This window comes from Dendrobium catenatum, unplaced genomic scaffold, assembly GCF_001605985.2.
Source record: "Dendrobium catenatum unplaced genomic scaffold, ASM160598v2 fragScaff_scaffold_621, whole genome shotgun sequence".
Lineage (NCBI taxonomy): Eukaryota > Viridiplantae > Streptophyta > Magnoliopsida > Asparagales > Orchidaceae > Dendrobium > Dendrobium catenatum.
This window is the reverse complement of record NW_021319083.1, coordinates 27,524,611-27,537,337: the sequence shown is the minus strand read 5'-3', so window position 1 is coordinate 27,537,337 and position 12,727 is coordinate 27,524,611. Positions and strand designations below refer to the sequence as shown.

Sequence of the window (12,727 nt, the reverse complement as noted above, 5' to 3'; positions counted from 1 at the left end):
TTTTTGTCTCAACAAGAGAGAGATGATCTAGGATTTGTTCCTAAAGTCATGATGATTGAAGTTGATGGAATATCTTGGAGCCTTGAGGAAACTCCAAAAATATCCAAAGTGAAGGGTGATGCTTGTTGGCACTCATGCAACATGGAACTTGGAACTTTGAGGAAGTTCTAAGTGTCAAACTTGAAAGGTTTTCTAAGTCAATTTTGATATGATCTAGAGGACTTGGAAGATCTTAGAGATGCCCTAAAGATCGATTTGATAAGCTCTATCAAGAACCTAAGAATATGCATGCAAGATTCACCATTTTTTTTGTTTGAGATGTTTGATCATTTCAATTGCTAAACACTAATTAACTTGCAAATTTCATTGAACATGTTTATCAACTTCATCTCATACTTGTTTCATAAGTATTTGGAGATTTGATAAGCATGTTAGTAAATTTGCAAATCTTTAAATGCATAGCAATATAAAATATTTACTTCTATTCTTATTTTGCAAGACATTGTATACAAATTTAATCAATTATACTCTTTTTGTGGGATTTCAACATAAGCCTTGGAAGGTTAATGTGCAATCTCACAACATGAGAGGCTCACCAAATTGATTAAATTTGCCTCCAAATATTTGCAAAGCATCCAAAAAAAAAAATTTACAAGCTTCATCACATAAAAGAACTTTGCATTTACAAATTATTTTTGCAATCTAAGCTTTGAAATAAAGATGCATAAAACCAAATAAATTGAAGCTTGCAAACTCTTCCCTTTTTTTTTTATGTGTTAGAAGCATGGGCAAACATCTCTAATCCTAGAGATTTCATAAGTTGAAGTGCTCATTTGCTCTCATTTCCATGAGTTTCACAAGACACCCAAAATGAATTTCTAAAAGCTTTACTAATCCTAGGATTTGCAACATGAATCTTTGGAGATTCGTATGAAATCCTACAAGAAGTGTGCCATGAATTTGAAATCCATCTAAAAACGTATTTTGTGCATTCATGAAAGCCATGGATAATGTACAAGTTAGCAAATATGAAATCCCAAATTTTGTGTGAATTTCGTTGTGACACTTAATCAAGTGGGGAAACATGTCTCATGATGCAAAGAAATCTACGCCTCAACATTCGTTTTGGGAAGGGAGAATGTCACATAGCCTAAGGTTATTGATAGGTGGAAGTTTGGAAGACAATATGAATGCTGAAACATACACTTGAGAGGCATTAGACACAAATCCAACACTTCTACACGCATTAACATCCTCTACGGATTCTCACATGAGAACCAACAAAGAAAAATAACCAAATTTTCGCTGTTTTGCAAAGAGGACAGCCGTCAAGGGATTTTGGGGAACCAAAAATCAAAGTTTCTAAGGACCTAAAGCTTTGGATCGTCAACCACATTGCATTGGCTAGGGAGCCTTAAGGTTTCGCCTAAGTTTCAAAGGTATACCTTCCCCGGTTTGTCCTAGCGCTCCGATTTTCTGTCCAAGCTGTTGTCCAAGCTCCGCTCCAAGTTCTAGCTGCTGTCCAAGCTCCGGTTCAAGGTCCAAGTTGCTGTCCAAGAAGTTCCATAGGTCGCCGCTGCTGTCCAAGATGATTCGAACGCTCCAAACTACTGTTTGGAAGGTTTAGGAGCCTCCTTTTGCTGTTTGGAAGCTTCAAATAGTTTCCAACTCGCCTCGAGGTCGCCGGAGACGAAGGAGGAGGAGAGTGGAAGCGTTCTTTTGCTGATTAGAGGTTTCCCACAGCTTTCTCGACCACTACGAACTTTCCAGAGTTGAAGAAGGAAAGGTAGAAGCCTCCCTTCGGAAAGAAAGAAACACAAATCCCGGCCTGGATGAGGTCGGTGGCTCTGGGTCGGACGAGCTCACGTACAGGAGTCTGCGGCTTTAAGAGATTCAGCGAGTGGAGGAGGAAAGAAATCCTGGGAAGCTCGGTCGAAGGTCCAACGGGGTCGGGACTCGTTTCCGCGCGGCTGGAGGGGAACGCGGATAGGAGAAGGTCGCACGAGCGATTCCCCTGGACCAAAGTAGAGTTCCGCCTGGACTGGGCTTTTGCTCCGGCTCTCACACTCTCTTGCTCTCTCTCTGTCGGGGACGGAAGACACAGGAGAGGAGCCGCACAGTGAAGTCGCACGCGAGGTCCTTGCTTCCGCCTGGTGGAAACGAGTGCAGGGTATCGTCTTCCCTTTTCTCTCGCTCTCTCGCTCTCTCTGTCGCTCGCCCTCTCTGGATTGCCGAAAACGAAAAGGGGAGCCCGGGTCTTCTCTTCTCAATCTCCCGCTGCTTATGGGATGGAGACGCCCATCCCTACTCGAGTATTCGCCGCTGAATGGGACTTCTGCCGGTTTTTAATGATTAAAAAAAATGTTGTTTTTAATGATCATGAGATCGATGCAGTAATATAACACATGCAATATATAGATCTGTATTCATAAACGTTGCCTGCAGACAATAAATGATTGTTTCAAACGTGGTCTTTCAAGTGCAGGTGATAATCCAATTATCCTTTTCTAGCATTTCTTTATTAATTATGTGATAATCTCAATTAGATATTTAATATCTGCTGATCTATGATGTGTAGAGTAAAATATAAAATCATGAAAATCTCATCAGCAGCAGCCTTATCCTGCTATTTGGGGCTGCCTTTATGGACTGAGTTTTTGAACTCATTTTCCCTCAGTTCCATCAAGTGTTCATGTTGTGTAAAGTCTTGTTTATACATGGTTTCCCAATTCGTGTCAAAATGAGCTACAGACATAATCTAATTGATGGCATAAATCCAAATAAGTACCACATGGATTGGCTATCTTCTTATATCCATTACTATGTCAGGGTACTGCATAAAAAATTAAGACCAATCAAACAAAGGAAAGAGGAAAACCTTGAATTCCAAAATTACAGAAAATGGCATAATTGATTTTTATTAGGCCGGGTTATGTTGTGGTGCCCAGACTTCTAATGTTCAATACCTAGTACCATTGTAACATTTACAAAAGAAGGATAATTAAAATGAATAAAAGCAGCAATTTTTATGTTAAAGGTTTTTGCTTCCTGTCTTGAGATAATATAGTAGCAACAAATAAAGAAAATGAATGTGAAGAGATAACTCATCTCTTTAACTGTAGTGTTCAATTAAAGGAATAAAAGTTTAGAGAATATGTAACTGGAATACATCAAGGACTTTCATATATGCATTCCATATGCAAGCTAGAAAGGTTAAATCTGAAAAAGAATCGTCATATCATGCAGAAATGCCTTGTGTTATAAGCAAGTACTATGTATGATAAACAAGCTTTTGGTTGCCCAGTTTTAAACTTTTAATTAATTATCATTCCCTTTATTGCCAATGGATTTAACGTATGCAATGAGTATGAAAATTTGTTCATCTACATAAATTGTTTTATTCAGAAGAATTTTTAAGTTTATTCACTGAAGCAAAAAAGTTTACAAATTTCCAAGCAACAACAACAACAACATCAAGCCTTTGTCCCACTACGTGGGGTTCGGCTACACGAATCCTTTTTCGCCATTGTGTCCGGTTAAAAGTCAAATTCTCATTTAAATCTAATAAAGAAAGACCATTTCTAATATTTTCTAACCAAGTATTTTTAGGTCTACCTCTACCTTTCTAAGCATAAGTCAAATCTAATACCTCAACTTTCCTAACCGGGTCATTGGAAGGCCTCCGTTTAATGTGACCAAACCATCTAAGGCGACTCTCTCTAATCTTATCTTCCACTGGAGCAACTCCAACCTTTTCACGTATATGCTCATTTCGTATTCTATCTCTAAGGGTCAAGCCACTCATCCACCTAAGTATCCTCATCTCTGCAACAGTTAACTTAGTATTATGTTTCTCTTTTAATGGCCAACAAATTTCCAAGCAACCATAAGAAAAAATATCAACCAATGCTAAGCCAGTTTTATGACCTGGAATAGATAAACATGGTCAAAAAATAAAAACAATGTAAAACTTTATGGAAGTCTGCTTATATTATCTCTCATGTTTATGTCATGAATCCAAAATGCAGAAAAGTTGCTTAATGTTATTATGTTCCCAATAACTAACATGCCCATCAAATTACCAAAAATAGAAGGTGAATCATCAAATGGCAATAAAAATAGCTTTTATCACGAAATTGCAGGACATCAATAACTTTTATCCTGCAATATCACTAACTGAACAACACAAAGAAATCAGAATCATCAAATGGGAACACTAAGAGGATGCTGAAAAAAAAAAATTTCAAGATACAAACATACATATATAAAATCTTCTGCAGCTGCATTACGGGTAAGCAGACCAGCAGACAACCAAGTAGAATACCTGTACGCAAAGCCAAGGAATAAAGTCATCGTTCAATTGTCAAAATATTCAGACGTTTAAGGAAAGCTTTTGCAGATCTATAAACAAGTGAAAAGAAATCCAAACCTGACCTTGAAAGCAGCTGCAATGACAGTCGCAAGAACTTGTCTGAACAGGAAATAACAAGAACATCTTCACTCCAGCATAATCTTAAGCTTTCCAACAGCATGACACTTTGTTTCAATGTTAAGATTTGGAATTTTCCTTGATTGCTATACAAATTATCAACAGGAGTAACAGAAGCAGCCATAAGAGTGGAGTCCAGTGCCCCCGCAATTTCCTGGAATCTGTATAATTGTAGCACTGACTTAAAAATCATCTGATAGCATTTAAAAACATCAGTGATATAAAGTTCATTGTCTCAAAGTGTCAAACCTACCTTAAAGAGAAATAAACCCCAATATTCCACTGACGCATGAAGTCTACATAGACTGCCTGTAATCTGAATTTAGACACAGCGGATTTGGAAGAACAGTAACCTTCAATGAATAAATAACGGGCATTAATAAACAGTTAACAGCGGACGGAAAATATGTTTCAAATTGCCAAAGATGACAATACAAAATACAAAAACAAGGACACAAGAATAGGACGGTGTTGTAACATGATTGAACTCGAAGAAGCCCACATAGAAGAAAGTGCAGTAATGAAGAATATTGCTTGGCTTTCCATCCATTTCCTACAATCCTCCTACTGTCCAAATATGATGAAAACCATACCACAGGACCTTTTTTAGCTTTACCTTTGTCCCATCGTATCTTTTATTTACTAAGAAAATCGGAAAATGCTTTCCCCAGATTATTCATCTAAATGGACAAGAAACAACTCGTAATTAAGTCACTTCCCCTAGTTGCGTTGCTTCGCATGAAAGAGGGATTCAACTTTCTATTGTACACTTAAAGAGTTAAATAGGGAAGAACACAAAAGCACCCAACCAAGCAAATGCATAGACTTGCATTTTTGTCCTTAGCCTCAAGTAATGCAAGACGAGCTCATTCCAAAAACAAACTCATCGCTTTGGCATATTAATATTATAAAATCTGTATTGTGTTCTCTTCTTCCATCACTATCAGCAACCCATCCCTTCTTTCCATCACCAGCAGCAACCTATCCCTTCATCCACCACCACCAGCAACCTAACCCAACCAGCCAACCCAAACAAAAAACCACGTAACACAAGCTCATAATGCATTTACATGATTCGTCTTCAATGAAATAATTTTCTAAGAAAACTATTTACAGTGCCACAAAATTGAGATACAAAACTAGAAAATCATACCTTCAAGATAGGCCAAAAACCCTAAGCTTGACTTGTAATTTTTCAGAAATTCTGTAGGTTTTCCAGGAGAGAATGCACCTGGTTTTCCTTTTTGAATGGCTAAAAGAACTTCTTTAAGGATCGAATTGGCGAGGAAATCAAACACATGCAACCCTGAGTTTTCTGGAAAGAACAAAAGGACTAATGAATCTGATGACCAAGGAAAAAGTGGCTATAAAATGAATAGAAGGGAAGAATATATAATAACCTATAGAAGAAATATCCAATATAAACTTGCAATCACTCTTGATAGACTGCCTTATCTTTTGATAGTACTCCTCCAACTCATCCGAGGAACTCCCATCGATGATCTGAGAGTGATTGTAAGGAATAATTTTCTGAATCAAGGGGGTCACAATAACTATTCGAAAGATCTCTTCAGCTGCTGTTGTGTTATCAATAGCAGCATATGCACGTAAGCAATTGTAAATAGCATCGTCATCATGATGCTCAAGGCCATCTTTAAAACAATTTCCTAAGCTATGATCTAGCAGTTCAGTAGCACTTTGGATTCGCTTCTCCAAGTTCACAATAAAAGGAAGATCCTGCACTGCCAGAATTTAGAATGGAAATTAAATATCAAAAGCATCCGATCCTCCAAAAAACATGTCCATTATGAATATGCTAAGTAAAGCAAAAAATAGGGGACGATTATTGAAGGTAAAATTTAATGTGATGGCTCAAAAAGCAAAGAATGAAAATAGGCCGGGTTACCAAGGCATGTGGGCAGTGTAGGTTGCTTCGAATTTTTCTAATTAAATATTTGTGGAGAAAATCCATTTTTTTCAGGAAATTAAAAAGAACAAAAAAATTCAATCCATCACCATTTGGGTGGCATGATTTTATCTCAAAAAATATTTCTCATTGGATTAGCAACAACCTATTATACGCTCCTAGATTAATCTTGTTTCTAAAACTCATCAATGCTTCAAAAAGCAGAGATCATGCCCAAAATTCTCATTGCAACAATATGATTTGTGCAATTCCTACTCTACACTCTTTAATGTTGACACTTGTCCTTGAGTTTTAAGATAAAAAGTTTTAGCAGAGGTCCTGGCATTCTCAGATATGGTAGAACGCTAAGAACAGGACTCAGCACAAAAATAAGTAGCCAATCAATAAAGTAATCATGGATAGCAAGTGTTTAACTTAAAGGAAACAAGGGTAAACATTTTCATTAAAGCATTGCAAATGAATATGTGCTGGGGTAATCCTCTGTTTCCAAATGGATGGTACACTGCATAAGGTTAACAAAATGGATGAAAATATGAGGGAAGTGCTTTATTGGCATCTTCAACTTCTTGCAAAGCAGCAATATATCATAAATCACTCAATGTTAATTTACTTCAGCTCTGCAACCTCTTTCTAGAAAATCACAATTGGATTAGTGCTAAGCAGCAAAATAATTCAAACTTTGAGAATAACACCTAAACTTAGGATGATATAAAATTTTTAATGGTCACGTATTTTTTTTAATGCTTAGGGTTCAAATTTAGCATGTAAATTTAAGATACAATTTTCAGTGGAAGTAAGAACCTTTGCATTACTGATAGAGAATTTTATCCTATTCATCTCACTAGCAATTCTTTCCAGAAGGATGCTTTGGGTCACTCTGAAGTTGGTTCCATTTTCTGCAGGATGCAAAGAATTCTCATTACTGAGAATTCCCTTTTCCACATGAACTAGATCTGCACCTGGTCCAATAGACACTGTGATCGGTAACTCCTTGATGAGCTTCTCAACCTACAAAATAGTGCAATTTTCAATATGTTCAAATATTTAGATATATCACATGGTGAAAAGTTTCTCAAACAATCAAACAGCCAAAATATATTAGCATAAAATGTCAATATGAACACAAAAACATAACCATAAAGGACTACAGAATTTTAGCATATGGGATTTCTGTTAAAGTTGTTGCTTCCAAAAATCCCATTATTCCAATTAAAACTATCTATTTAGAGGTTGAAAGTATCATTTTTATGAAGTTATATTTGGTAAAGTTTCAACTTAAATGGAACTACAAGCCAAATAATTCCAAATCTATAAGTATCATTTTAGAGAAACTACTAAGCTAGACCCTAAACATTGGATGACTACATGCTTCTTAATTCTCTTCATAGGAGTTCTTTGTATCCCAGAGGCGTTGATGTGGTATAAGCCAAATCAATCAAAAAAAATATCCATGTAGCAACATGCTAATTACAAGAAGTCACACCATATCATAACAGGCCTAAATTGAATCCATTTTCAATTCTTTTTAAACTCATTTTATTTAAGGACAACTTTCTCAAAAAAATTTAATTGGAATTATTTTATTAGTTTTTTTTTTTTCAATAAGATGATACATGGATGACCAAAGAGGAACTACAAAAAAGCTAGCCCCTAAACCATTGGATGCTACATGGATCTTAACTCTCCAAAGGAGAGTTCCATGCACCATAGAGGAGTTAATGTGACACAAACAAAATCAGGACAAAAAACCCGAAGAACTCCCATCAATGGCTAGTTACAAAAAAGCTAAACCAGGCTATAGCGAATTTGAATCAAACTCCTTTTAAAGCCTTTTTAATCCCACTTTATTTATGGTCAAATTTCTTGGAAAAAATGTAATTTTAATTCTTTTATTATTTTTAATAGGAATATGTTTAAATCAAAATGTTTGTTAGGTTTTGATAAAATTACATTTGCATTTCAATATTTGGTCTTATCCTTGTAACCCATATTTTCTATAAAAAGGGATTTGTAAATGAATTATTATTGATGGATGATAAACAAATAATGATTATATGCATTGTCAATTCAGTCTCATGAGATTCAATTTGTGTATATGAATTACTCCAAGTTGGGTTTACCATTTTAATAAGCACAACAGCACAGCAGTAAAAAAGATAAAAGGGGTCTCGAATAACTAAGAGACATCAACTTTGCATTATTTTTTTAAAGAGAAACTTCTTCAAAATTCAAAAATCTTGTTTATCCTCCATGAACCACAATGTGCAATCCATATTTTAAAGGAGAAAAGACCATACCAAATCTAGTGAATAATAGGAAGGTGGAAGAGGAGGAAGGAGAGGCTAAACATGATAGGTGGAAACTGGATTTTGACTTTCTAGAATGTTCGCATTGACAAGATATGAAATTTATTCATCAACAGCTTGAGGCAGCATCCAATATACAATTTACAAGCATATAGCATATATTTTAGCGCCACTAATCATGGATATAGCGGGATTTTGTGGGTAGAATAGCCTTTCAAAAGTTCTGCCAGTAAAAGTGATAAATGGTTAACCACGCAACCAATTCCAGACCAGATCCACAAACAAAAGCATATTGATCAATGAGTTGTACATTGGATCCAGAAACTGCACGCTCGTTAAAAGATGAGAATGTTACTAGGGTTACCTTGGAAACAACATGGAAGGTGTCAAGCAATCTTTCGAGCATCTCCCGAGCAGCCGACGCCTCCGCTCGCTGGCGGAGCCCGCTGCGGAGTGAGGAGAGAGAATTTTCAACGGCGATGCGGAAGGCTCCAGCCTTGTCCCGGAATTCGACGAGTGGAGCACGCATGCGAGCGACGGAGGAATCGACGTCCACAAGGCGAGTGCTTAGGCTGACGAAGTCGGTGTAATCGCGGTTAATAAGCTCGACAAGCTCGGACTTGAGGGTGGCAAGGTGAGAACGGAGCTCTGCCCCGAGGCTTTCGAGGGGAACAAATGTACGGAGGTCGGCGATGTATGACTCGGGATCGAAGTCGGCGCGGAGAAATGAGGATTTCTTGAACCATAAAGGCTCGGAGTCGCCGGACGGGTCGCCGAAAAGCTCGACCGCCGAGCGGGAAGGTAGGGACGGCGAGCGGTGATCCACCATTCTCCCCCCACTTCCTTCCTGGGGATCAACGCGCCGTCACAGCGACGGGTGATGGTTATAAGTTATATCAAGCACATTAGTAAATGTTGGAATAAATTATGAGCAATGAGTTTTATCGCATTGCAAAGGAGTTTAATGATGTTTAGGGGTATCAATTTGGGTCAAGGGGTTGGGTTAGGATCAAATTCAATTTGATTTGAGCATAAACGGTTTGATCCAAATCCAATCTGTTTAGCTAAATGGGTCAGTATTCCTAATCCTTACCCGACCTGCACGGGTTGTCGGGTTGACCCGACCTGACCTGCAAACTTGCAGGCGCAATTTTGAGTTGCGAAATAAGGGTGAATGGCGACTGGGCTAGGCGTCATCGTTGGCGAATGGCGACTTGGCTGACCGGCTGAGAGCTTAGGCCTTAGGGGTGTAGGTCCTGGGCGTCGATACATCCTGGGCGCCTGATAGGTAGACCAGCGGAGGCAGATCCTGCCATAGGCAGGAGGCAAGATGCGTCGTCGCCGGTGGAGGCTGGGGCGCAGTCGGTGGAGGGCCTGGAGGCTAGGGAGTCGTCGACAGTGGAAGCTAAGGCACGGTTGCGAGTCGCGAAACGAGGGTCACAGCTCATGATGCTAAGTTAAGATGTCAAATTAGCAAGTTAGTCGGGTTAGCCGGGTTGACACTCGGGTTTTTGGGTCAACCCAAACCCAACCCGTTTTTCATACGGGTCAAAAATTCAAACCCGGAACTGATCCGTTTTACAAAACGAGTTGACCTAAACCCAAAATTTTTCGAGCCAGGTCCGATCAAGTTTTGGGACGTGCTAACTTTTGACACCCCAACTGATGTTAGAGCTTGAATTTGATTAATTAATTATTTTTTAGCTCGAGGTGTATTCTATGAGGTTATGTTGGCTTATGAATCAGCTATTTTATTTTAAAAGAGGGGGAAAATGTTTATGATTCAAACAATTATTATAATAAAAATTTAAAAATGATAAATTTGATGAAAAATAATGAAGAACCACTTAATATAAGAAAATGAGATCTAATTAATAAATATTTTTAATAAATTTGTGATTAAAATTCAGAATACTAATATATCTTAAGTGCATATATATTCATATTTTTAAACAAATTGGCTAGCAAACTAATGAGCCAATTCAAGGCTTACTCAAACTAGGCTCATTGGCTCATAAAGCTCGGCTCATAGGCTTATAAAGTTCGGCTCATGAGCCATTTACTGTATCTAGATTGAGCTAGCTCACAAGTCGGCTAAACTCACTTACACCTTATTGTTATAATCCGAGCCAGACAGAACCGATCTAGTATTCCTTCTTCACGTGAACCAGCAGACAACAAACTGCTCCCCTATTCGCACAAGCCAGCCACCTCGACTCCTCCTTCGCCCGAATCGTAAACAAACTGCCCTTGCCCATCATCTCTCCCTTCAAATTGCAATTTCTTCCCATATTTGACGTATTCTCCCAACTCTCTCTCTCTCTCTCTCTCTCTCTCTCTCTCTCTCTCTCTCTCTCTCTCTCACACACACACACACACACACACACATAAACACACACCATTTAAGGCGAATTGGAATCTAAGGCATCATTTTTCTCCTCTTTTCTCCCTCATAGTAGCCACCGAAAGTCTTTCTCCCTCTCTCAGCCTCAAAACCTCTTTATTATCCCACCTTTTTGTTTATTCCCTATGAATAGCGACCATTGTTGGCAAATAAGATCCCTCCATCTTCTAACTCCTCAAGCAAGTCTCCCTTATTTCTCTTGGATCAAGATTGAGTCTTTCTCCTCCCTCCTTCCCTGTCGATCAAAGTTGAGTAGGTGATTATTTTTATCATTTTTTTATTTATTTTGTTGTTTTGATGTTTAATTGGAATTGTGGTGTTATATCTTAATTAACGACACCTATATAGTTTTGTGCTTTTATTTGTGTGGGAGTCTTATGTTTCATATATAAAATTAGAGACTTTATCCTATTAGTTTGTATATTAAATTAGGGTTCTTATTGTAAGGATTTTGGAGACGTTGCCTTCATAGCCTTGTCAATTCAATATTGGATAGGCTTGGAGTTTCATATTGCTCCCCTAAAGGTAAGTATTATTATCTATTTATGAGTAAGCGTACTATTATTAGTTAGGGGTGTAATCCGTGCCAGTTGTAGTAGTTTCGCTTGTAACTATTTAGATTGTCAATTCTATTTTGAATTCTTTAGCATAATTACATGTAATAAATCTTTTCAATTGTTCATATCAAATCATCATGTAATAATCATAACTTTACTTGATTTATTGCTCATTAGTTCTTAATCATGTATGCTAAATTATATGTTAGAAAAGTTAGATTTATGTAATTTAGCTTAGTTAAATAAATTAGTATCATTCCTGCAAACCATACTTGACATGTTAATTTATATATGCATATTGGTTATTAATAAAAGTGTTGATCATGTATAATTGTATGTATGTCGGTATAACCTTATTAGTTTTCGGCTAGCCGGGGTAGACGAGCCCCAAAGTGACAACTCTATAGGAAATCACTGGATTTGCTTGGGTTTGTGTTTACCTTCTTGGTGATGGGTGCATAATAAATCAATAATAATTAAATATACATGAAAATATAAGTGGATATGAATTGGAAATAAGATATGACTTACAGTCATTGTGAGGTACATGGATACCTATTGTGGTGCATTTGTAAATATTATAATAATTTGGCATCAATAGCTATTTAATATATATACATTAGAAGATGTAGAAAACATAGCATATCTCATAACAGTTTTTTATATAGTGATTATAGGCTAGTTTTCTCCTCTTTTGATTTTTCATATTGCATGCCCCACTCCTTTAGCATTTATGGTTTGATAGATAGTAGTTACTTGTTGAATTTGACTTATTTGTTATTTGAACTTCTATTAATGGATTGGCTTTATTTCACTTCCTCTAGTTACTCTGATATATATATTCTCTTTATGAAAATAGGTTTTCTTATCCCTCGGTTGCGTCCCGTATTATCAAAGTTATCGCCTTCCAAACCCTGGGTGTGACACTTATATCCTATAGAAGTACTTTAATCATATTTTTATTGTGATACTTGAATGAAGAGAAATAGAGAATATTGGTCAAATATAGATAAATTATTGTTAATCATTATTCTTCTAGATTTG

The 12,727-nt window shown here is 37.2% G+C and overlaps 1 protein-coding gene across 3 annotated transcripts in view; it reads right to left on the bottom strand.

The window, feature by feature from the left end:
• LOC110106515 (conserved oligomeric Golgi complex subunit 2) overlaps positions 1–9,630 on the bottom strand; it is a 40,670-nt gene extending 31,040 nt beyond the window's left edge. For all 3 annotated transcript variants that reach the window (XR_003700895.1, XM_020836446.2, XM_028695282.1), the window contains exons 1-7: positions 9,087–9,630; positions 7,218–7,424; positions 5,890–6,226; positions 5,643–5,804; positions 4,743–4,842; positions 4,435–4,650; positions 4,261–4,324 (exon numbers count right to left, since the gene is read on the bottom strand). Coding sequence is in view for 2 of the 3 variants with exons in the window: in XM_020836446.2 (XP_020692105.1) it covers positions 4,261–4,324; positions 4,435–4,650; positions 4,743–4,842; positions 5,643–5,804; positions 5,890–6,226; positions 7,218–7,424; positions 9,087–9,551 (1,551 nt within the window). In the remaining variant the exon portion in view is untranslated. The remainder of the gene's footprint in view (positions 1–4,260; positions 4,325–4,434; positions 4,651–4,742; positions 4,843–5,642; positions 5,805–5,889; positions 6,227–7,217; positions 7,425–9,086) is intronic.
• Between the last annotated feature and the right edge of the window lie 3,097 nt (positions 9,631–12,727).